At 47.6% G+C, this 25809-nt stretch overlaps 1 protein-coding gene across 4 annotated transcripts in view; it reads right to left on the minus strand.

The window, feature by feature from the left end:
• Positions 1 to 24295, minus strand: part of BAZ2A (bromodomain adjacent to zinc finger domain 2A) — a 33977-nt gene extending 9682 nt beyond the window's left edge. For 2 of the 4 annotated variants that reach the window (XM_019669022.1, XM_019669019.1), the window contains exons 1-15: positions 24111 to 24295; positions 19283 to 19368; positions 10159 to 10296; positions 8005 to 8598; positions 6438 to 6623; positions 5621 to 5842; positions 4685 to 5164; positions 4474 to 4534; positions 3350 to 3458; positions 3084 to 3185; positions 2707 to 2917; positions 1234 to 1334; positions 829 to 894; positions 413 to 646; positions 15 to 269 (exon numbers count right to left, since the gene is read on the minus strand). In XM_019669022.1, the coding sequence (XP_019524567.1) occupies positions 15 to 269; positions 413 to 646; positions 829 to 894; positions 1234 to 1334; positions 2707 to 2917; positions 3084 to 3185; positions 3350 to 3458; positions 4474 to 4534; positions 4685 to 5164; positions 5621 to 5842; positions 6438 to 6623; positions 8005 to 8598; positions 10159 to 10294 (2757 nt within the window). In that variant the 5' untranslated portion in view covers positions 10295 to 10296; positions 19283 to 19368; positions 24111 to 24295. Of the gene's footprint in view, positions 1 to 14; positions 270 to 412; positions 647 to 828; positions 895 to 1233; positions 1335 to 2706; positions 2918 to 3083; positions 3186 to 3349; positions 3459 to 4473; positions 4535 to 4684; positions 5165 to 5620; positions 5843 to 6437; positions 6624 to 8004; positions 8599 to 10158; positions 10297 to 18586; positions 18724 to 19282; positions 19369 to 22834; positions 22854 to 24110 lie in introns of those variants that run through there. The other 2 variants (XM_019669021.1, XM_019669020.1) reach the window with 2 other exon arrangements.
• Between the last annotated feature and the right edge of the window lie 1514 nt (positions 24296 to 25809).

The raw sequence follows: 25809 nt of genomic DNA on the forward strand, positions 1-25809 counted from the left end.
AGAAAGGACCTCACCTGACAGTAGGAGGGCAAGCCAGGGTCATAGAGCGCAGCCTTTAGGAGCCGCACCAGCAGGTCCTGCACCTCGCCCAAGCTGTCGCCTTGACATAGCAGTCCCTCCTGTAGGACCCCTAGGCTAGGTACATCTTTGGCAGGGTCAAAGCCTAGCACCTTGCCGAAGCTGTGCAGGAACTCCACAATGGTCAAGCAGTCTGAGAAGGCCCCACTAGGCAGGATCAGACCAGGGATGCGTGAAAAGTCAGGCAGAGGCTGTAAGGATACAAGCGGTAGGGGGTTCTGTCAAACAGATTGGAAGGCAACAGTTTGGATACCTAGGTGCTTCTTTTTTTAATGGGAGTATCTTCACAACTGGCACCTCCAGAACCCAACACCCGTTGTTTTCCCCTCACTACCTGGTGATCAGTCAGACACATATCCTCTGTGGGCTTCTTCATCTCCTCCAAGATCATCTGCTGCCTCTGCCGCTCCTCCAAGCGCCTCTGTGTAGCCAGTGTTTTATCTGCTTTACAGGCTGGCTTGGCTTTGGCCACCTCCTCCTTTTCCTTTATTTTTACCTTCTCCTTCTTCTCCTTCTTGACTTTTTCCTTCAGTTTGTCCTGCTTCGTCTTTACCTTCTCCTTCTCTGCCTAACCACACAAGGGAGAGAGGAACCCAGAGTGACAAAAAGATTCCAGTTACCACCCTTCCCTGGGACCCATCCTCCCTACCTCAGGGCCCAGAAACGTGACTAAAAAAAGACCGACTAACACATGTCTTGCAAAATCAGTTTGGTGACTTCAAAGTTATACTTGTGTGTACATGCACCTACCTTGGATTTCTTCTTAGCTTCCTTCTGCTTTAAGCTCTTGGTCTCTTGTTTCCGCTTGTTTCTGGCCTGTAAATCATAAGGAAGTCATTTCTCCTCAAACTCTGAAAGCATCTCTGCTTGGGCTAGGGTTCAGAACAGATAAGGATGCTGGGGAGAAGAGGTGAAAGATGGGACAAGGGTTTGACAAAGGATCAATTCTCTCACCCTGGAGAGGTCCACATTATTCTTGAACAAGTCCAATTCTCTAAATCAAGCTCCGCCCCCAACCCCCGTTCTCTGCCCTAATTCCAGGTAATGAAAGTATACTGCTATATGGAGGGTGGCACAGATGGAGGAAAAGGAAAGACAGACAGCAGGTTGTAGGAAAAGTTAACACACTGTGCAATCTCTCTGATGTTCTCTCACCTGCCCTTGGATAGTAGTCTGACATTCTCCACGTTGTACCTTCTGCTTCATTTTCTTCTTAATTTTACTCATCTTTGCTTTTTCCTCCTCATTCAGTGTTTCTGTGAGGGCAGAAAGAAAAATGAAGAGTGAGGCATGCAGACCAATCTCTGGCATCCAGAGCAGTACATGCCTGTCACAAAACTATTGGGTTGTCGGAAAGTCATGACACATTTTTGCAAAAACAGAAAAAAATACGTCATGACTTTTCCGACAACCCAACAGCTTCCCAAGCAACTCCCTGGAAAATCTGGAAGTGTTTTTATTTTTAAGTATACAAAATTAAACGTTGGGTGAGGGAGAGAAATGTAAGACAGGCACCTGCTATGGGGGTAGCATAAAGAACTCAAATGGTATCTCCTGCCCAGAAGCACCAGTCCCTGGAACAGACTGGACTGCTGTAGAAGGGGTCCTAGAGGCCACGATGGTAGAGTAGCTTCATAATCTATCTATCTCCCAGGCTACATGACAAGAGCAGCAACCCACAGACTGATTTTAGAGCAGAGAAAGGAAATAGAAAACCAAACTGCCATGGAAAAAGGGTGGTCTCCACTGATTAACCAAGAATGTGCCAAAAACAAAGGGCTCAGGTAAGGAGCATCTCAGTGGAATCAGATCAACACTGACATAGCTGTTGTTTATGCTCAGTTCCTATGTCTTGCTCCACAAAAAGATCTGAATTTCTTCCCCTCTGGAAGACTGAATATTGAAGTGTAATACTGCAAGCAAAAACAGTTTTAGAATTGATGTTTTTGATATGATAGTACCTATTCTATTCTGGCATGGAAACACTACCACCACCACACCTGTACAGCAAGCAACCCTCTAAGTTAGACAGGTATTATCTGCAGATGAACCACTATAGGTTTCTATTAAAATAGAAAAACTTGTTCTAGATCATACAGTCAGAATCCTGCAGAGCTGGAACTTCGAAAAGGAGTCAGAAGATTCCAAATTTTTTCAAATTCTTCATTAATGTATCAGGATAAATGCAACATTTACTTAAAAATTAGACATTTCCTACCTGTCTATCCCACTAAAACAGTGCCAATTATCTTTTGGATTCAGATATGAATTCTGAACCTCCATGATGGTGGCAATGAGTAAAGTAAGAGTGCACAACTCAAACCATTAAGACAAGAAATCTGAAAGATGGTAAGAAAGGACATGAGAGCCCTCTCCTAACTACATCTTGGGGACCACCCAAGACTCCACCAGTAAGAGCAACTCAAGGAAGGAACTGGTTGTTAAAGAAGTACCACAAAAGAGCTTGCGACCCTAATGCTGTTTTCCAAGGAGGGGAAGGTGATTCAGATTCATTCTATCCGGGCAATGTCAGTCATGCTCTTGGGAAACCCAGCCATCAGTGATTCATTAACATTTCAGATACCTCACAGAGCAAGCAGAATCACAAAGTAAGGAACACCACTGTACCTTGGGCCTCCAGTTTCTTTAGGAGGCGGTTGTCTGTCTTATTCAACAGTTCAGTGATTTTGACCTTGGGTGGCCGACCTCGGCCCCGTTTCACCTTGGGAACTTCCTTGGTCTTGGCCTTCTCAGTGTTTCGAGGTCGGCCCCGTTTCCCAGTAATTGCCTGAATCCTGGATGGGATCTCCTCTGCTGACAGTTGTACCCATTGCAAGCCCTAAGGTTACGACGAAGACTCTGTTACAATGGGAGGGGTCAATGCAAGCCACGAGGCCCTCTGAACCATTCAATGCCCCAGAATCTCAACCCCACAAGTGGAAGCTGCAGTTTATCCATCAACTCTTTCTCAGGGACAAAAGCATATTTAACGGTTGGGTCTGCACCTCTGGTGTGTCTCTCTCTTCAAAGAAATCTCCAACAGGCATACGGGGACTGAAGCTGAAGTGTTCACGGCGGACACTTGGTACCACGTTGCGGCTCAGGTACTAAGAGGAGACAAACTGGCATTAATGAAGTCACAGCCCTACCATGCCTTTTGGCCAGCAACAGAACAAGAAAAGAACCCAGAGTACACAATGCCAGACTGTTGCCACTGGGCCCAAGAAAGGAGTCTGTGCTTCCCTAAAAGAGCCCATGAAAGTTCCATTACCTTGATCACTTCCGGGAACTGTTTCATTCTCTTCCCACAGGGGCCATAATACCAGGTCTCCCCCTGCCATCGGTGGCTGCCCTTCTTGATGCGCACCTCTCTCCGCCACCTGCCAGAGAAGCACATGGGCCCTGCCGCCAGGTCACACCCCTACCCACTCTCAAGCCACCCAGGAGCCAAGCCCACTGAGCAGATGACCTTCCCCATTTCTGTTGCACTAGAATTGCACGTAGATGGAAATGCAGCATGAGACACAAGCTTGGCTAGAAGGGAGGCCTGATCTCCAAACCCCTCAGGGCTTCAGGAGAAAGCAATACACCAAACTGCACAAGCCCAGAAAGCCCTCCACCCCTCCCTTTACAAAGTCAGTGATACCAACAGCCAGAAACCACCCCCTCTCAACGTCACTGATTCCATTCAGGGCAATTATGGGGTTTTCAGTGAAGAGGATGAAGACCTGAGGGAATAAAGGCAGAAATGACAGAGGGTGGGGAGGCAGGAGAAGAATAAACTCGCTGCTGACTCCATGAAATGACTCCGCAGGCCAGGGTTTATTAAGAACTCTTGTGTTCTAAGGAACAGGTTATTCTAAGACTAAGCTGTATCTTTCTCTGAAAACTTTAAGCAGAACTCAAGACTTGGTGACCACAAGCAGCTTAGAGAGGCAGGGGTGGAGAAAATCAGGAAGGCATTTATTCTTCAAGGCCCTTGGTGTCAGCTGGTTTGTTCATTCTGGTCAGGTACCATTCCTGCCCTTACCTCTCCAAAGAGTATTAAAAAAAAAAAAAATCCCAATTCATCAGGACTAAGCCACTCCCGCTTCAATGCTACCCCTTCTCTAAGCATATAGGAGAAATCAGCTAATTTGGATATCTGAGCCCTAGGGTCACCAGCTGGGTTTGGAAAAGATAATAGCTGCAGCCCCCTGAGCAAAAAACTAAGTGGCCACAAGATGAGGAAAGAATAAGTGAGGGAAGGCAGTATCACTGTAGATAACAGTCCTTTAATTCATTCTTGTCTAATCCATTCCTTTCCATCATATGAGAGGAGCTCCCTTCCCTTCTTCCTAGAGTCATTCATTAAATTTCTCAAGGTCAATGCATGTAGCCAACTAGAGCATTTACCCATGTTGGAGGGGAAGACGAACTTCTTCTGGGGTAGCAATTCGTCTCCTCAGGACATCACCTTGGGAGAAAAACAGGGGATACCCAAGTTAAGAGTTCAAGCAAAATACTGAAACAACAGGCCAATGGGGGGGAGGGAGTAGGGGCGCTAAATAAATACCACATGGGACAGAACCAGCTAGGGCGGGTAAAACAGAATCTGGACACTCACCACCACCAGTAGTGACTCCTTCTCCAGTGATCTCTTCCAGGTCAGCAGAGATTTCAGGGAAGCTGCTGACATCCTTATTTGCTGGGGAGGCTGTTGGGAAGACAGCTGCAGGGGAAGCTGCAAGGGACACTTTTGGGGAGTTCGTCAAGGAAACTTCTGAGGAGATCGGTGGGAGGGCTGCTGAAGTTGGAGAGGCTCTTGGGAAAGCTGGGGAGATGACTGGGGAGATTTCCGGGGAGGGTGCTGGAAAAACTACTGGGGAGGCTTCTGGAGAGACTTCTGGGGAGGCTGCTGGAGAAACTGCCAGGGAGATTACTGGGGAGGCTGAAGGCGAGGCTGCTGGTGAGGTTGCTGGATGTAGCTGAATAGTGGATGACTGGTCAGGGGCTGGCTGGGTTAGAGGTGGTGGGAAGTCTGAAGCCTGAGTTTCCATTTCTTCCTGTTCTGCATCACTACCATTATTCAGGTCAAAGCTGTTATCTAGAATCCAAAGGGACAACACAGGTAAAGGAAAAATGGTGTCATATAAAACAAGAGAATCTACAGAGTCAGACCTGGACTAAGCTAAAGAGGGCTACTTCAAGGGCTTTTCCCTAGGGTTGGCAAAAGGGAAGTAGCCTTTGGCTGTCCTCCCCAACCATTCATGAAGGTTAAAGGGCAAAGCTGCTGCTGCTGTCATTGTGTGAAGGAACACCTTTTACCTGGAGCCAGTAAGGCCTCTGGCCTCCTTTCTCCTGAAAACCCAAGTCTCACAAGTCCTTTAGGGCACAGGGAAGTCAGAGTGTAGCAGTCCGTGCCTTTTTTAGTCCCACCACACACTATCCCATAGCCCCTTCAACCCCCAGCAAGGTGCTTCCACAGATTTCCCACCCCTAAGGGCCTAACTATGGAACATGTTTGCTCATCTTTTCCCAGGTCAAGGACTTCCTCACTTACCTTGCAGGACAGACTCCCCAAGGACAGGTGGAGAGGTGGGGCTGGCAAAGATAGAGGCTGAAGTTTGACTGTCATCTGCCAGGAGGCTGAAGGCCGTGGCGTTATTGAGGGAAGAGCAATCAAGGGCAGAGATCACAGGGCTGTCGTCCTCAAGAGGCAGCTTGTCCTCTGTACCCATCAGCTCCGTGTCATCTATACCATACAGTCCTCCACTCACTGGCTCTTCAGGGGGTGGAAGAATCAGAAAACAAGATTTAACGACTACTGGTCTGAATATATCCAATTCTAGTTCCCAGAATGTGAAGGTTCTTTCTAATATTAGGGAAATTTTACAGCCTTCTCCCTGAAAGAGTCAAGTCACCAAGCTATAGGGATCATTAAAGCTTGAAGTGGAAATGAAGGGAAAAGCACTGGCCCTATAACAACCCACAGATCAATGCAAAATTTTAGCATCTATCATAAAATAGGCCTTTATTTCAGTGGGGGTAAAAGGTTAACTGTTCACTGGCAAATGTCTTCTTTCTAGTCAGTGACAACCCAAATAACCCAACTGTGTGGTAATAAGTCCCTATCCAGTGAATTATTAAAGCCCAGGGCTCTTGGCCAAAAAGAACCTTGGGAGAGAACCTGGGAAATGAACCAATTCAGCTCAGAGTGCAGCTGGCCCTGTTAGGCCAGTGGTATGAGACTGTGGTCTCACAGGATTATCTGCAAGCCTCAATGCCCCAGATTCCTGAATAGTTTTCCCTGGTTTACCATCTTTTCCAGGTGGTAGAAGCTGGCTGTCCTCTGCACGGGTAAGCTGAAGGGAGCCTACCTGATGCCAGGGTGTTAAAGGGCTCCAAGGAGACTTCACTGAGGATTGGAGTATCTTCCAGTTGATCAGGAAGATGTGAAGGATCATCTAAGCAGCTCACTGTGGGGTCAGGGACCAAGACTGAGACTTCTTGGTGCAATGATTCCACAGAAGGTATGGAGCCATTGTAGCCACACATCTTCAGTTCTAGGAAATACCCGGAAAGGGCAAAAGTCAAAATCAGTGCCTTCACTTGGCTCATTTAGCTATAGTAGGCAGTCAATCTTTGCTAGAGGGATGTTCATTCTCTCAACATTTATGGGTGCCAGTTCTATGTTGGGTACCGATCATGTCAAGATACTCTGGGGCAGGGGTCGACAAACTTTTGAGATGGAAGAGCCGCCAGGAGTCAGCAAACTGTGTCTTGCGAGCCACAGGCTCTGAAGTGAAATTGAAAATGAAAATAAAACTATCATAGTTTCATTTATAAAATTTTTAAAGGATATTATTCACATAATGGTGATTATGTAAAAACATATTTATGGCTCTCGAACAATTTTTAAATTGTTGTGAGGGACAGGATTGGTTGTTCCAGGGGTCGGCAAACTTTTGAGACAGAGCGTACCCAAAGAGCCGCATATGGCTTGCGAGCCGCAGGTTGCTGACCCCTGCTCTGGGGTGACCAGTTAGCTCAGTTAGTTAGAGCATGATGCTGGTGACACCAAGTTGCCAGTTCGATCCCCGCATGGGCCGCTGTGAGTTGCGCCCTCCCTAAAAGAGTCAACTATGCCATTATAGCATGAAAGCATGTGTGACCAATGACCACAACTGCTCCCCACCAAAAAAAAAAAAAAAAATGCTCTGAGTGAACAGAGATGTACTAGGGAAGTCCTACTTCAGGTAAAAAGAGGAGAAATGAGTGTGGTGTCTGAGACAAGAATCTCATCATGTTCTCCGCTATTTCCCCATTCCAGTGGGAACGGGTGGTAAAGAGAGAAAACATCCTGTGATTTTATACAGTGGTCTCCCTTGTACTTGGAATCAGTGGCAAACGAAGTATTTGTCTATTCTGAGGGAAAAGATGAGGGGGATGGTCACATGTACCAATGCTAACAACAAAAACAACAACAACAGGAAACCGAGTAGATGGCAATGTATGCTTTGCCTGCTTCCTTCCCGCCTTCAAGTGCCAATCACTACTAGGGCTCAGCTCACGTTAGCAGCTAGCCTGGCCCTACCATCATCAAGTCAAATTGGCCTCAATGCCTCCTGCTAATGCCCCAACTACTTTCTATAATTTGGAAGAAGGCTTTCTTGATGCAGGGTGTCTGTTGGGGCTGTTTCATGCTCGCCCACCTGCCCTCTCCAGGCCAGCAGCTCTGCATGAGCTTGAAATAATTTATACTCCCACTTGTGAGCTAGTGCTGCTGCCACAAAAACACCAGACACTTGGCTCTGCTAATCACCAACATGCAAATCAGCCTCCACTGCAGAGAGCTGGAAAGACAAGTTTTCCTCACCTCAAAAAGCCACTGCCCCCACAGCCCCATTTTCCTTCTCCCAACCCAGCTCACAGGCCCAGTTATACCTGGCTGTTCTTCTTCAAGCTCCAGGCTGCCTACCAAGCCGGTGCCATTCTCTGCCACAACTGAAGTCAGCTCCTTTTCTGCCGCTTCATCAGGATGGATACCACTGCCTACCTCCTGGGAGGGTGCAAAGGTCTGGATGCTGGATCCCAACATGGGAGAAGTCTGTGGAGAGGTGAAAAAACTAGGGGGTCCATTGGGCATCACCTCAAAATTCTGGTCAGGAAAAGAATCATACAGTTCCTGTGAGTCGAAGTTAAGCCCCATGGGACTCTGGGTACCGTTGGCCCAAAATTCTTGGCTCCCAGCACGAAGGTTAGTGTTGTGACTTGGGGATGACGGTTGCCGTGTGCCCCCAAGGATGCCGTTGAGTGGATATTGTCCTCCCGAGAACTGGGAGAGAAGGGGTGGGTCCTTGAGGTTGCTGCCAGGATTGGCAGATGGGTACTGTGAGTAGTTCCAGAGACAGTCGTAGGCCACGTTGGGGTGATGGAGGTGTGAGGTGCTGGAGGAGTGGGGAACAGAGTTCAAAATCCCTGAAGTAGTAGTGTGAGATACAGTAGATAAGCCATTAACATTCACATCCCCATTCAAACCTGGCAGAGAGGGAGGGAAAAGGGTCAGTTACAGATATGTATGCAAGTAACTCTACCAACTCTATCAAAGGAATAGCACTGACTAGAAAAAGGGAAGGTGAAGGGGAGGGGGATTCCCCCTCTGCTATATTTATAGCTTTTTGGTCTCCAGGGAACACCCAACCCAGATGCTCCTGGATGTAAGCTTAGCAACTGCTGCTGATGGCTGCTGAGTAGGGGGCTGGGGAGCTCTCCTGGTCTACACAGGAGTGACCAGCAAAGCTGGCTGCTGCTGAGGCTCAGGGCTTTTTATTTTTGTTTAAATGAAGCTGTTTGCAGACTCCCTACAGTGACTTGCATTCTTCCCCATCTTTACTCCCTAGAGGAATTCTTCCCTTGGAGTGGCATGACTGAATTCTCCAGGCCCCCCTTTTCCCCAGGGCCTGTTTGGCCCCATAGTGGCACCAGAAGGGACAGCCTCCACCTCAGTGGCACATGCAGATCCAGCACTTTGTGCTGAGCTAAGAATAGAATTTGCAGTCACCACAGCAGCAAGATCCCAGCTCAGAAGGCTGGGCTTGGCCCCTCCCCATAGGCACTGGAGAGTAATAAGCAGGGGGAAAATCTCTGCATGACCAGTACTGCAGACTTCAGTTCTCAACACCAATGGCAACCTCTAGATTGGAGATCAGATTAAAGGAACCAAGATATAAGGAAGCTGCAGGGGAGGGGGTCCTCCAGTGAAATAAAGGAGCTTCTATCTATTTGTAACCTCCATGTGGAGGATAGCAAGTGGGAAGTATAAGCCTGTGGCAGTATTTTTCTGCTGCAAGGAAGGAGAGAAGCATCTGGGCTTCTCTCTGCTTCCAAGCGTAAAGTACCTGAAACCCAGGCAAGACTAGAGAGATACCTGGCAGAGCCATGGTACAAGGCAACTGATAAGCCAAATCCAGGAAAAGACCTGATCCTGGCAGCAACATGTCTGTCCAGAATTATAGATGTTTCTTTCTGGGGAATGGGTAAGCATTAATTCTCTCTGTCCCTACTTTCCATCCTCAAGGACAGAAGGTGGCACGAGGCACTTCAAGCATCTGCCCTCTTTTGTATTGCACAAACTAAAAGGCAAACACATCATAACCTTCACCCAACCCTTCCACCCCCAGTCCTAGGGGTGGCTTCTCCAACTTCTAAAAACAGCTTCTCAGAGGGCCAGCCCTTTATCTCTCATGGGTTCAACCCGGTTATCAGATGCCGTAGCCACCTCACCACTCTCTGGCAGTAGCCAGGGGACAGAGCTGACAGAAGAATAGGCTAAGATGAAAAGGCCAGTATGTTTTTCTAATCCCTTCCAACCTTAAGTCAAGACTAAAAGTGTTGCTTCCATAAACCCCTAGAACTTGTTCTTAGAAGCTTGATTTCTCTCCAGCAGCTCTAGTTCTGAGGATTTACTTCTTCCCTTCCCACCTGGCACAGAGCTGTTGTGAGGTAGCTAGCCCAGAGGGGAGCCAAATCTTGTCCCCATCAACCTGCTCTAAAGGAATGATGCCCACTCCCTCCCCAGGCCATGTGGCCCTCACTCACTTTTCCCTTGCTGGGGGAAGTTCATGGGAGACCCGTTAGTGTAGAGGCCCTCCCCTGAGGAGGGAGAGGGTTTCAGTCCTGAGGCAGCAGGTGCAGGGGGAAGGCCAGTAAAGTTAAAATGGTCGTTTGCCTCCATTTCTGTAGGAGGGAAGAGAGAGGGGGAAAAAAAATACTGGCGGTTAAACAAGGCTATGTCACCTCGAATTTTCTAGAGGGAATGCCCCCTCCCCTCTATCTACTTACCCTTCTCCTACCTAAGTAGTAGGAGGAGGGTGGAAGTTGAAAAAAAAAACAAAAAACAGGAGTAAATATACTCCTAACCTGGGCAATGACCTATAGAAATAGTCTTTTAAAGTCGGCCTTGTCGAGTTAGTGAGAAAAACCAAGATACAAACCTGTAGGAGTCTTCCTCCATGTGAGCCCCACCTTCTTAACTCGCAGCCCAAGTTACCCATCTGTGTTACATTCTCCATTCTTTTATTTTTTTCCCCTCAAGGTAAGGCCAGAGTCGCACAGAAAGTTCTCAAAGCCATCTTTATGAGGAAGCCACAGAAATGGGGGTATTGGCAGAAAAAAAAATTTGCTATATATCCTGCTTTATTTTATTATTATACTTGAGTTAAACAATTTCCACGACATCCTATCCATAGCCCTAGACATCTGAAGAACATAATATTGTTACCTTAGTAAAGGGATTATAGTATGGGAATGCAAAGAAAATGTGAACAGTTCCTCTTAGCATTAACCCAAGAATAAATTTATCGTTGATAGAGAAAGAAAAGAGGGAAGATAGGAAGCAGAAGCCAGAATTGATAAAGCCTGACACACCAATCAGATACTTATGATGTACTAGTGCATACTAATTTGATATGTGAGAGACATGATCTGTCTTGATACAGAAAAAGCAACTCTTGGGGTTACTATGTTTTTAAAGGGGCAGAATAATTCAGGTAGAAAGATTTATCAAGCTCCCAAGATGAGGCAATAAGCTGACCTAGGTGATGTTTTAAATAACCTCTTTTTTAAAAGAACAAGAAGTAAAGCTTTTAAAGAATGAATAGGGCTGGCCGAGTGGCTCAGTTGGTTAAGACCTCGCTCAAGAGTGCAAGCTCTGAGCAACACGGTGGCCGGTTCGATTCTCGGCCCGAGCTGAGCTGCCAACAGGTGGCAGGATGGCTCAGCTAAAAAAAGAATGAATAAATTTGTCAAGAACATATACAACCATTGCTCAAGGTTTGCAAGAGTCATGTTCCTGAATATGCTAGATAATGCAAATTAGATACCATTAAGTAATATGTAAATTCAATATAATTTTGAGCATGAAATATGAACCCTGCATAGTACATGGCATGACAACTGTAAGATTTTCCAGGCGCAATACCGTCATTATCTCTACCTTCATCAATTTTAACTGAAATTTTTAAAAATAAAAGCAATTTGTATTTTGTTTATTTAAGGGAAATAAAATTTTAGGATTGACTTATTTTCCCATCTTCACTCTAAAACAAGCAGCAAACCTAAACCTGTTGTGCATCAATGAAGAAACTGGGTCTCTACAGAGAAAGAACTCAGGGTCCCGCAGGATTTCCCTATAGTTAAGGGCCACTCCTCAGAAGGGATCTGAAAAACAAGCATCATGGGATTAGTGATCCTTCTGAAATGAAAGACATCAAGGAGTAAAGTTCATTCCCTAATTCTCTAGGTCAGGTTCCTTCCAAAGCTTATATGACAGCAAAGAGGACACTGAGTAATTCATTTCAGAAGTCCTAGAAATGCTATGCCTGGAGAGCCAATCTCATCTGATCCCCATCTCTTCCCTCCCCAAGTTTTATGTACAGACACAGACACAGACACAGACACAGACACAGACAGATACAGACACACACACACACCCTTCTCTCCTATGTGCACTGGTCTATACCCTCTCACTCAATGATAGATCACAGTTCATTTTTCCACTTTCTATTTGTCCATGAGGAAACTAGTGACCTTCTCCTCTCTGCTACCCTGGGAAAGCACAGCATTTCCTGTCTCATAAATTATACACTAATAAGGATAAATGGATGGCTCATAGAAATCAGATAAGTAAAAGGAATGGGAAGTTATCTAGTGCCTGAAGTCTGTTTCCCCACTAGCCTCTTCTGAAGGGTCATCAGGCCCACAATCACTTCATTTAGAAGAGGATTCCTAGAAACATAAAATGCTCTTTGTGCTGTGCAGTTAGATCAGCACAACACAGTGTGCTCTAGGTTCAAATCCCAGCTCTACTACCACTAGCTGTGTGACCTTGGAAAAATCACTTAACGTTGCTGAACCGGTTTCATTATTAAGAACTTTAGTACTCACCTAAAGAGTTTGTAAGGATTAAATGAGAAAATTTATATAAAGGACCTAGCATAGTGTCTGACACTCAGCACTCAATAAATGTTAGTTGTTATTATTAGACAAAAAGAGTAAAGACTGCTAGTTTCCAAAAAGATAATCAGGTCCAAAAGGTCAAAATATAATATAAATATAATTTAAACCATTACCAGCATGGAAGATAATATATAACTAGGGACAATCCTCCCAGCCAGGATTCCTTTTAGGCAACTTGACTCTTGATTTCAGATGTCACTTAAATATGGGATCACAGTATGGGAATGCAAAGAAAATGTGAACAGTTCCTCTCAGCAATAAACCCAAGGTTATTTCATTTTAACCTTCATATTCAAGATGCTTTGCACAACAATAAAGCCTGAAGGTAAATTATGCCTTCCCATCTAGAACTAGTAAGGACACCAGTAAAGCAAAAGAGAGAGTCTCCCTTTGAACTAATAGGATTTTGGCCAAATGAAAAAAGAAATCAGTCAGTGCCCAACCCCCAGAATAGCAGACAGTTCTCATGACCAGGAAGTACAATCAGGCCAGTACCCAGCCCAGTCTCAGTAGTATGTAAATGGTTCTCTTAAGAGCCTCTCAGCTTCATCTAAGAGTTAAAGGACAGTGTCCCTTAAGCTTGAAGCAGTAAAGCCCCTGCCACATGGCCAAACGGGCTGCTTTTTTCTCAGCTGCAAATTGAAGAATTACTATTCTGTGGGCCTGTGACATGATTTTAACAGAAAAAGGCTGACAAAGCACAAAGTGTTGAAATAAATATAGATTTTAACACTGTTGCAGATACCCTGACCAATCCTAACACTCAGACCTCTGAAGCTACCTACAGAAAGACAAGGCACATTAACAACATTGAGCTAGACACTTTGGCAGTCCCTAAAGTTCTTTAGTTCTTCACATACAGTATACCAAAATTCCACAAATATGTTTCTAAATCTTTTTCTTTTTTTCTTTTTTGGAAAAGGTGGGGAAAGATTTCAAATGTTTATCTTTAGTAAACAGCAAATGCAAATTTTGCTATACTGTAAATAAATCATACCACTCTGTTTTAGCTCTATAATTGTGAGCTCTACACATCTCTGGATTCACCCACCATTCTCTAATGCAGTGGTTCCCAACCGGGAGTGATTTTGGATATTTAGTAATGATAAAAGGTATATGCTACTGGCATCTAGTAAGTAGAAGGCTAGCAATGCTTCTAATGATCCTGCAATACACAAGACAGCTCACCACAACATAGAATTATCTAGCCCAAGATATCAACAGTGCCAAGGTTGAAAAATCATGCTCTAGTTTGAGCTCTGAGCAACAGCGGTTCGAGTCCAGCCCGAGCTGAGCAGCCACTGAGCTGCCAACAGGTAGCAGGATGGCTCAGCTAAAAAAAAAAAAAAAAGAAAGAAAAATCATGCTCTAATACAAAAGCTGCCCCATTCCCCATTCCTACCCCACACCCTAGGGAAGTTCCAAAAGTGTCACTATCTCAAGTTCCTGATGCTGCAAACAAGGATGCTTTCTTTGACTTTTATATCTAAAAACCCTTTCCCTGGCTGTCTTCCTTTACCAACACAGAGTTTCAAGTGGCAAGCCACAAAATTGACATGCCTTCTTCCCCAGTCAGCATAGCCCATTCTGACAGCCCAGGTAATAATCTTCCCTTCAAACTCTGACTCGGACTACAGCATGTACTGAGGCTCATTCTCTCAAAATGTCTTTTCCTTAACACCCTTTTCCTAGTCAGGACAGCAGGGCAGGAGGAAGACAATGAAAGAAGAAAGATTATACCAAGGGGAGGCTACTCAAAGACAATTGCCATGTCCAGGTTGCTCAGGAGAAAACAAAGAAGACTGTTCTCTGTTCTTATTTCTTCTAAACTATATTAAGTTCTACAGCATCAATCAGATATTATGTTGTACCACTATATCTCCAGCACCTAATTTAGTGCTAAGTACATAAAAGAACCAAAGAAAATACATTATTGTTGGACCCATAGATTGTACAAATGAGTGAGTAGATATCTTTTCTACCACTACCAGCTTACTTATCCAACAAAGGTTATGGGGTTTTGGGGGTTTTTTGGGTTTTTTTTTTAAGCTGAGCCGTCCTGCCACCTGTTGGCAGCTCAGCGGCTGCTCAGCTCGGGCTGGACTCGAACCACCGTTGCTCAGAGCTCAAACTCTTGAGCGAGCTCTTAACCAACTGAGCCACTCGGCCGGCCCTAGGTTATGGTTTTTGCTCCTATTCTCAGAGAACCAAAAAATTCAGCTTCATTCTTCAGAGCTAACTTCTAGAGGAAAGAAAAGCCCCAAATCTTGACACATTTTATACCCTGCAGAAAATAAGGCAAGGAAACAGGGAAGTACTGAGAATATAAAGGTAATAAATTTAAGCTCTAAATTAGTAAAATGTTCTGCTTGATTTAACTGAATACTCAAGGCAAGGAGTAGGTTTTAAAATATCTGTTGACTGAATAAAAGAACCATATAACAATCTAGCCAAGGTTTTCTGGTCACTTCATGGTCAGAGGACTGGAAATGCCTCTGAAATTGCAGGACACTAAAAACCACACTCTAGAGGTTGTAACAAGGTTATCTCCCTCTCTCAGCTCTCTCTGATTGTTTCTCAGAAATTCAGCTATAACAGTTAAGGATGCCACCCTTCCTTTAAGAAGATATCCTCCTCTTGAAAATTCCTGACCTGAGAAGGCAGGTTAAGGTTCCCTTTTGGTGAAGCAGGTTATAAAGAGTCCAATCCCAGGAGACCACCTGTCTCTTAAGAACCCTCATGTTTTAGTTTTTTGATGAATTTTTAGTAAGTTTACATAATCCTTTTAGTCTGTAAAATACCCTCTTAATTATTCTTTATAACTAGAAGGACAAAACACTCAGTAACATAACACAATTCTACTTTCATTGCCAGGACCCAATCCAAGAACAAACTCCAGAGCGCCTCAACGCTTTTTGTTTTGCAGAATTTCATCAATTTCAAAATTATGCAGACTGACAAGCTGGTGATAAATGGTCCTTCTGACCCATCTGTAACAGTGTTGATAAAGTATTAATCTTGGGCTATGAGGTATCTGAGAACATTCATATCCCAAGAAACAAATCAGGAATATTATTTGCCCCAGTAAATACCTTGAGAGTTTTATACTTCACTCTTTATGTCCTAGTTTTATACTAAACATAAAAACTTTGGTTCACTGAGCACATCTCACACAAGGTCAAACATCACACCAGTTACTGAAATACTTTCTACCCTATTTTAACAGTAAAAGAATATAGCAGACCTCTTCAGAGGTGATAAGAAAGGTCAACAGCAGCAAGACACAGTCAGTAACCCTAACAAGCTTTGCTTCTCTCTTGGCAACACCTGATTCCAGAACCACAAGACTGCAAGATGAGCCTCTTAGGGCATTCTAGATTTCTTACTGGCTCTGAGGTCAGCCCTAATAGTTCTCTCTATACCTCAAATATTTTCCTTTAGAGAGGAAAGAAACAACAACAACAACAACAACAACAACAACAACAACAACAAAAAACAGGTCAATATTAAGAAACCCAGTTCTTTGATAGAAAAATGCATCCATTTTAGAAGAAGGCCATGAAAGGTTTGTTTCACTTAGCTTTCTGATCATGTATCAAATAAAGCCAGTATCCCCTTTCTCAAAATCAACTTCTATTTCTTTTAAAGAGTCCAAAGAAAAGAGTGGTCCTTCTCTTTCCTTCACTTTTAACCCCCAACAGGGAAAGTCAATTTACTCTTGTTAGGTCCCAATTTAGATAAACAAAGGTTGAAGAAAGGGGAACTTAAAATCAGTGTCACATCAACCCTATCAGAAAGCAACTCAAACCAACCAGTCTAGCAGAGGGGCAAAGAAAAGGACAATGACATTGGACTTGTTTGTACTGTTTCCAGAAATCAACCCCAACAGCTCCAGTGAAAACAGCAATAACGCTATCTTAAAAGTGATGTGCTGCTGTCACATAATCATATGTCTACCTATTCGTATCCTGGGCCTTTATTCTAGGAATCTCCAATTCAGGTGGAAGTTTGTGACTGGAAAATACTGAAAAGCTTATTTACATGTCAGGCTTCAGCAGTTTTCAGCATAGTCCAAATATCTCAATACCTCATCTCTCAAACATAAAATCCTGTGGCCAACTCATGTCTAACCAAACCCAGGGTCTAACAAAGTGCCTGGGGACATAGTACATACAGTCCCTCACTGTATGCTATAATAGAAATCCTCCTGGAGTTACCAGGTGGGAAAAAGAGAAAATCTGGATACATGACATTGCACAGAACAGAGGAAACGCTTACCACTCTCCAAGGAGGGTAACAGAGTCTTTTATGGGCTTAAGAGTAAATCACATGATAGCTAACTCTCCTAATTAGTTGGTTCTGCAGAAGGTAAACTCTCCAGCACTTCTGTCAACTAACAGGCTTCCCACAGGGACTATCCTTATGCTAGAATCACCTGTGAGAAACAAGCCCATCACTCTCACTCTGAAAGTCAGTCCTTATCCCAACACACAAACCCCATTCAGTTAAATTTTCCCCATTCCCCCCCTCTTCTTCCACCTCTCAGAATCTACTATTTTTCACCTCATAAGCTCACTTGCTCAGGTGCTCTGCAGTGCAGAAACTGTCATACTTAAGAATATATTAAAAGGCACTCTCATGCCACAAAAGATCCCAAGTCCTCCTGGCAGTTTTCTCTGCTGTGGGAATTTGCATCACTTGTATTCAAACTGTAGCCCTGCTGGTGGATGACTGACTGAGTCGGCTTCTCCACGACCTCTAGCTGAAGGGATAAAAATCAAGACGGAGACAGAGATGCTCTAGGGGAGGGATCAGGATCAGTGAGTCAACTGCAGTGAGCGACTACTTCCAGTTGACAAATTAAGTTTACCCAAAGAAAAAAAAAAAAGGAAAAAAAAAGTTGAACGAAAAGACTCAGACCACATGGTTGGCAGGATCCAAGCTTGCCCAGAAGGCCTCAGAAAATGAAACCAAATCTGATTAAAATGGACATTTCAAAACAACAAGAGACGCAGCAGCAAACGCACAGCTGCCATTTCCCGGCCACTTCCTGCGGGAGGCTTGGGGGAGGGGCTATTTGTGTACAGATGGAGGTGGAAGCTATCCCCCTCATCGCCCCCCGAAGGACGCAAATCTCTCCCTCCAATAAATCCTACAAAGGATGACTGCTATTGGTATTGCCTTTGCCTGAAAATGGTAACATCGGGAAAGAAAGGGATGATGCAGAATGATCTTTTCCGCCACGGAAATGGGGATCCCCTAGTGAGGGATCCCCTTGGAAAGGAATCCCTCTATTCTTCCCTTCAGTCCCTGAACCCAGCTAAAACCAGGGCGCCTCAGCACCAGCCTATCAATCTCCACCCTGGAGTGGGGAATTCTCCAGGGACTCGGGGGCCCCAAGCCCAGCACAGCACCACTCAAGCAAGGCCCTCTCCTGCCGGCCACGGTCAAGAAAACGTACACACTCACACAGTCGCCCCTGAGGGAAACACCCTGAGACCCCTGGAAACCCCTTGTACCCTTCACTCACCACTGCCAAAAAGCCCGGATCCCCACTAACGGAGTGTTTAACCCGCCCAGGGAACCCCCTCATCTACCTTTCGCACTCGGGCAATCCCCACCCCCACCCGAGGAGGTGGAGCCCCTCCCGGGGATTCCACCCCGAGTCCGCCACAGGAGTCATCTCCAACAGCCAGGCGGCTTCTCCGCCTCCTCGTCCTCGTCGTCGTTGTCGTCGTCGTCGTCGTCGTCGCCGGGAGCCTCCACAGCTCCTCCCGCCCCCGCCGCCCCATCTCGGGTCTTTAGCAGACCCGCCAGCCCCCTTCTCCACCCAGCCTCTCGGGCAGGGAGACCCCCGCCTGGGGCTGGAGCCTAACTGGAAATCAACTCCAGTCAGCTTCTCGCCTCAGGCGAGGCTCTAGGCGGCTCCGGAGCCTCTGTTCCCTGAGGGAAGCCACGGATGGAAGAGGGGTTCCCTCCCCTCAGGCCCCCTGCCACAGACCCAACAGACCTGAGGCGGCGGCGTCCAGCCTGACTCGGGGCTTGTCTCTCCCCGGGGGACAGACGGTTCACATGGCCGCGCTCCGGGCGCCAGGAGGGGAGGGGACAGCAGGGGAGGGGGTTTGGGGTCCGGGAGGGGGGAGGGGGGACGCGGCTCAACCGCGGGGCCCGAGCGGAGCCAACATGGCCGGCGGGGGAGGAGTGAGCCCAAGCCGGAGGGGGCGGGGAAGCTGCGGTCGACAGAGAGCCGCCCTCAGCGGCCTCCGCCACCGGGTCCTAGTGCCCGGCATTCAGGCTTCCCCGACCCGGATCTGGGTCCTAGAGCCGCGGTATCTCCTTAGTCTACTAGTCTACCCGGTAGCTCCCTCTGCACCGCATCTCGTGGCCAGTAGTCCCGCTGCACACTGAACAAACTGAAAGGCGTGCCATGGTCCCAAGGCTAACCTAAAAAGACCACATTTCTAGGACCAAGGCATGTGCCACTCCCTTAACGGGTGGGGCGGAGGAGTGGGGGGGGGGAGAGGGAGAGAGAGAGAGAGAAGTGAGGATTGGGGGTGGTGGTGAGAGATAATTTCGGGGACAGTTATTTCCCAGGCTGGGTAGTGGAAAAGTGGAAGTGTAGACGCGGAAAGGTTAGTCAGCAAAGTTCAGTCCTGGTAAAGAGGTGGAGAAAGGCAAGAGCTTGCTGTGTCTGTTGCCCACTTACCTCTTGTCTCGTGGGGCCAGCCTGGTCCTGTCTGGATCACCACTTTCCCAGCGACATCTGCAGGGCCATGGGGGTCGGGAAGATTCCTGTGCGTAGAAAAAGAAAGCTCGGCCATGGGACCAGACAGGGAAGATCTGAGTCTAGCCTAAACCTGGTCAGAGGAGCTGGGGATGAGCAGGAAAACTAACCAGCAAATAAGGTGCCCCAAATGTCTACCTATTCTACAGTCCCAGTATTTTTTCTGATAAGACTCTATAACTGTGTGAAACTTAATGAGATCAGGAAAGAAAAGTCTAGCACAGGGCAAGAATTTGGCTATTATCTAAAATGTCTATTGCAGGGCCCCAGGATGGGGAACAGGTCATATATGATGTCAGAATTTAGAGAATTTCTAGTTCAACTTTCTCATTTGGCAGATAAAAAAATTAAGGCCCAGGGAGGTTAATCAACTTGTTCAAGATCAAACATTGGATAAAATGTGACTAGAAGCCAGGTTTCCTTTCCTTGCAACTCAACAGGCTTTGCAGGCTTCAAGGTAATTCCCATTCAATTCAATGAGATGCAGTTCTACAAACAATTGTCTAAACTGTGCAAAACTCAGGCTGAATATTCTGGAAGAGGAATATGGGGAGGATGTTGAAACCCTAGCAGGTTGAGGGGTCAAGAAATACCTTTCCCTCTGGTGGTCTGGAGGAAGGGGATCTGAAAAGTGGGTGGGACAGAGCATGGGCAAATACATCAATCTAGATGGGATTTCCTTACTCCACAGAGTGGGGGCTCTTCCCGAGTTTTGGGGACAGGCTCTACTCTCCACTACAAATGGCTCAGAGAGGCTAAGAAGGAAGTGAGCTTCAGCAAAGCCTCAAAAGTGTGTGGGCCAGAGAGAGAGAGAGAGAGAGAGGAGGCTATGAGAGTTTGGGAGGGTTTCTCTCCCTCTCCTAAAATAAGCAGATTACCACGGGGAAGGGGTAGACAGGTAGAAATCAAAACCCTTCTCCCTGACTAACAGATTTATAGGTCATGTTAGAGAAAAAAATAAAGACCTTCCAACAGCCTGCTGACCTCAAGTCCCTGCGTAAATAGGGGCCACACTCGGGAGAGGGCTCCTTCCTTCGAGAGAAAGCAGGAATTCAGTAAACTTATGCTAAGGAATGTTCGCCACCACCACCCCGAATCCCCAAAATAAAAAATAAAGGCAGGCGAAGAAGAGAGCTCAAGGGATGTAATTGGCTTGCTAGAGGGCCGAGGGAGAGAGCTGGTATCCTTTTTTTTCCTCTTCCTTTTTCCAGGGCGGATGAGGGAGAATCTTCCTACCTCCCGCTCCCAATCGTAGGGCCGGCCTGTAGGAGACTTGAGGCAGGGGAGGAGCCTGCGCCAGTCAGACGGGTGTAACCACGCCCCTTCCCCCACCGCACACACCCACACACACCCACCCGCTGGCTCCACTGCGCTCCGGAAGAGCCAGTTACTCCTGTGCGCCCCACTGATTGCCCCCACCTCTTCCGAGCCCCAGGCCTAGTCTCCAGGGCAACCCCTAGCACTATCCTAGCCAAGAGCGGTTGGGAAGAGGGGTGCTGGATAGGAGAATGTCACCTGGGGATTAGAAAAGAAAGTGGGGCAGGATCTATTCTTCCCGTCTGGTGCAGAAAGACTACTGAATGAGACCACTCCTCATCGCATCTAATCAGAGCTCTTTCTAGCTCTTTGAGAAAAGATGAGGGTGGGATGTCAATATGCCCAACAGCTGGGTGTTTACGTCTAGCCAGAAGCCACCTCAGGCAGCAGCTGTGCATCTCCCCCCATCCAGACGACAGAGGGCGGACTGACCCCACATGTCCCCAAACATTCCTCAATCCCATCAGATGTAGCCAATCACACACCATCTCCCTCTAGAAAGCTACTAGAAAGGGGAAGGGGTAAACAGTCATTTTTTTTCCAGCAACTTATGAGAAGGGTACCTAGGGAATACTCTGAACCTCTCTCAAGCCAGGCCAGTGGGCCAGTAATGAAGAGAAAGGGGAGGGAGATATTAGCACCTGCTCCCCTCCCCCATTCTAACCCTCCCTGTGTTCCTGCTGCACCACCCTGACTCTGGGGTCAGCTGCCACAGTGCCTGGCTCCACTCTGGAGGCAGATGGCTGGGGCTGGGTGAAGAGAGAAAGGGGAGCAAAAAGAGGATTCATTTGCATTCTTCTACCTTCCTTCCTAGACCCTTCCAGATACTCCTGGAATTTAAACCGAAACATCACTGCTGACGACCCTCTCCTCCTCCCCAGCTCCCTCCCAGCCCATGATACATTATTCAGAAGAGTCTGAAGCAAATCTACACAGTTTGTCTCCTCATTTCTGGAGGTGGAGGTGAGAGCACAAGAGAAGGGTCAGAACTGAAGGTGCAGCTGGATTTGGAGGGAGGAGGAATTCCCCAGTGGAGTTCGGGTAATTATTTAAAGACCTCCATTGCCCTCACTGTCTGAATGATTCATCGTGTTAATAGGGTCTAGTAGGGAGATGGCCCTCAACCCTGTAACCATTTTAACTTGTCCCCCTACTAATCCAGTTTAGTGCAAAGCAATCTCCTCCCCTTCTATATTTCGGGATGGCTAGATTATCCTATTAACATATCAAAAGAATCATAACCCCTCCTCTTCTGTCCAACTTGGTGTGTGCCCCCTCAGATTCAGCACAGCCTGTTTCAAACTTAGCAATGAGTTTCTCCATGGTGGTCTCAGAACAGGATGGAGAAAGCCCTAATTTCCTTATAGGTGGGGACTACCTTTGCATCTGAATAGAGAAGGGTGGGCTTCCCTCGCCTTCCCCACCACCTCAACATCCTTAGAGACTTAGTCCCAGCCGCTCCCTCACCCACCATCACCCCAACTGCCCCTTAAGCCGAGAGATTCTGGGTGCGTCCTACCCCAATTCCCTGACTTTGGGGTAGGAGCGTTCCTAGGCTGGACTGGCCCATTCCAGGCCCAAGAAGAGGGCCTTTTCCACCTGGGTTGGTTGGCAGGTGCTGAGGTTGGACCCCCAAACTCCAGGAGGTGGGGTGGTGTGATGGCTACATTAGAGCTTTAAATATGACTTAGTTGAACTTGAAGGACTAAGTGCTGCAGGGCCAGAAAGTGACTACAGTCTATGCTAACCCCCATAACCCTCATTACGGGGAAGGCTGGAGTTGGGGTGGCGGTTATTTCCCCTCCCATTGGAGGTTAGAATGGCGTGGGAAAGCGCTGTTTCTAGAGGGGAGGAGGCAAAACCCAGACCGCGGGAGATTTTTCTAGCAAGGAAGGCGCAGGGGAGGGGGATCCTGGGTCCAGAATTGGAGGGTTACCCGGGAGAGGTTGGCCCAGAGGCGTGAGAAGCCTCGGGATTCCGGTCGCAGAGGACAGGGGAGAAATGAGCGAGTAGATAGTGCGGGGGAGAGAGGAAGGGCAGCTCCCGCAGGGGGAGGGTCAGATCCTGAGTCCCGAGGAGTGGGGATCTCAAGGCAGGGGGGCCGCAGGGGAGGTCCGCCCAGTGACTCCGGGACCGGACGTGGGTGCCGGGCCTCACCTGGAGCGGGGCCGGGCGGCAGCAGCGGCGGCGCAGGTGGCCGAGCCGGGCGGCGGCGACGCCTCCTCCCCCAGCCCTGGGCCGGCGGCAGGGCGGGGGGAGCATAGCACTTAAAGGGGCAGGAGCTACTCGGGTAAAGACTAGCGCTGTCGCGAAGAATCCGCTGGGGGAGGGGGAAGCGGGTGGCGTCTCCTAGGGGCCAGAACCAGGAAGGATCCCAGATGGAGGAAGAGAACAGATCCCAGGAAGAAGAGACAGAAACTTCTGCCGTGAAGTGGGGGATGGTGGTGGGTTCCAACGTGAGAACCTGGGAGGGCTCCGCCTGCGCTCCAGGAGCACTGGCAAAGCAGTTTTTCACAAAGCAGGTCTGGGAAGGCAGTGAGATCACAAGGACTCCAAGGAGGAGTGGGAGATACCGGAGAGGGAATTCAAGGCCGAGCCTGCTTGGGGTAATGCACAGGGGCCCTACTAGGTGAACAGGTTCCCTGAGTTTCAGCTCCTCAAGGCCCCATCCGTACAGCTGTGGAAAGGCCTGACAGTCTCCTTCCCCCGACACTACTGCCTAAGTTTAAAAGCCTGTGGAATCAGGAAGCCACGAGGGCAAAGACCTCCCAGGCCTTTCAACCTCAACCCTGCCTCTCAATGTTCTCAGTGACTGGAGCATGGGGGGCCCGCAATAGCAGCCCTAGTGAGGCTGATGTGGGACCGTGAGAAGCAGCTTTACTCAGGTTCAGTTTTCCCCCCAACCAGCACCACCCTTGCAGCAACCTCTGGGGCAACAGGAAGCAGCTGTTCAGTGCAGCCCCCACCTGGTTGTGGGTCAGGGTGGGGGAGGAGAGACGACAGGGACTTAAAAGGCCTGGGAGAAAATAGGGGGAGGAGAAGCACCTTAAAAACCCTCCAACTCCGACCGAAAGTGGGCTTTACTTTTAGGGGGAAGGTCAACAATGAGCACTGTAAAATATTACTTGAATCTCAGCAGCTTAAAAGAAGAGCAAGGGGCTGGGGGATGGGGTGGGTGTGTGTGTGTGTGTGAGTTGGGGAAGAGCCGCGACCTTAGGTGTTGACTCTCAGGCTCTTCCTTGGAGCTGGAGCTTGCCAATGCTCAAGATCCTTTGGTCGGCAGCCTCACCAGCTGAGCCCTGTACCCCTATAATCCCTTTTCCCCTCCTTCACCCCCCAAAAGAGCAAAGGTTAGGCCCCACCCCTGCTGAGTCAGCCAGGGAGGGAGGCAGGCATCCCTCAGGCCTTCCCGGGGGCTGGTCCTCAAACTTACCAATGTCAGGTTGGCAGGGCTCCAGGGCTGGGACCACCCAGCTACTAACTGTCCTTGGTTCCCCCTTCACGTGAAGGCTGGCGTTAGATCCTCCCAAATTGTGAGCTGGGAACTAGCACGAATCAAAAAGCCAATGTATGCTTCCTGCGAACCACAGCCTGAACTGCTGTAGGGTGATGTCCCTGTGTGACAGGCTGGGGTGGAGAGGGAGGAGGGAAGGGCGGGGCTTTCTCTGGGTGGAGAGGGAGGAGGCGAGGACAGGGCAGAACTAGGAGAAATATGGAGGAAGGTTAGATCTGTGTTGACACTCCGGTGGCGTGGTAGAAGAGAGTGGTAAAGGGGGAAGGAAATAAATGCAGCTAGTAAAAGAAGATTCTCGATGAATGCTGAGAGACGTAAGCGTCTGAGAGGCAGGGGTGGAGGAATACAAACGACCTTTAGGATCACAGTTCCCACGTCTGCATCTGGGTAGCATAGAAAAACAAAGCAGAAATGGCTGACCCATACCCTTGGGGTTTGTGAACCAGCTTCTTACTCACTCCAGAGTCAGGACCTAGAGGAAGTGCCCCCACCTCCAAAACTCAGTATTTCCCCAAATCCAGGTTTTTCTGGGAGCAAACTATCGGGCACAGGCGGCTCAGGGGCGCCACCTTCCGTCCAGATCCTGACATAGGAGATACTGGTGCCAAGGACGTCATAGGCAGATGGGAGGAAACTTAGAGGCCCCTACTCCACCCTTGGCGCCTCTCCCAAGGCCCCTCCCCAACCTTCAGCCCCCAGGGGCCTCTGAATTGGGATGTTTGTCCCCGCCCTGCTTCTGCCCAACTTGAATGCCTCAGGGGTGGAGCTTATAGATGCAGACTCCTCGGACAAAAGCCCCAGCTGGTTTGTAAACAGTCATTAGCTAAGAACGACATCCCAGCAAATGGCCTTCATGGATTTTAAAATGGTGAGATCAGTTCTTGCAGTCTCCAGTACTACCACCAGAGGGAAGTAGATGGGTCTGGACCTAGAAAACTTCAGAAGCACCAAATCTGACCTTGCACTGTAATTGGCACTTGTTTTAAACTGAAATGGGTGTACTTTTAAGTACTCTTTCTAACCCTACACCTTTTAGTGGGCTAATACAATGGGGAAATTATCTAATTCCGTTATTATAGTTCAGAAGCCCCAGCCCAGCAACCCTGAAAATTGCTATCCTGGTTAACACACAGTCTTGCCCCAACTTTGGTAAGGAATCTTAGCCGAGTTCAGGATAGGCCTCATGGCATTTTATACCCTTCATTGCCTCAATCACAAACATACAAGTCTAGGCTTGCCCAAAATATAAATCAGGAGACAGGAGACTTTCTGAAAAAAATAGACTAAGAGGGCACGCACCGTTCTAATTTTTGCAGAGATCAGTGTTAGTCTTTCACAACACGCATCACCACTTCCTAAAAATTAAATTCATTTCATTCACTGATTAACCCCTCCCTTGTCTTAGAACAGCCCGTTTCTAAACCCAATCCACTTTCCCCAATATGTTCTTCTAATAAGACCCACAGTTGTCCATCAATGCAAAAAATAATGGCTTTTCTTTTTTGATGACCCATTTCAAACATGTGGCCTATTCTGTGCTGTTTCTTGTGACCACTCTAAAATTAGTTAAAAATTTCAGTGTTGGCTGTGTTGTTAGGACCAAGAAAAACAAGACAGA

The sequence above is a fragment of the Hipposideros armiger genome, unplaced genomic scaffold, assembly GCF_001890085.2.
Source record: "Hipposideros armiger isolate ML-2016 unplaced genomic scaffold, ASM189008v1 scaffold_548, whole genome shotgun sequence".
Taxonomy (NCBI): Eukaryota; Metazoa; Chordata; class Mammalia; order Chiroptera; family Hipposideridae; genus Hipposideros; species Hipposideros armiger.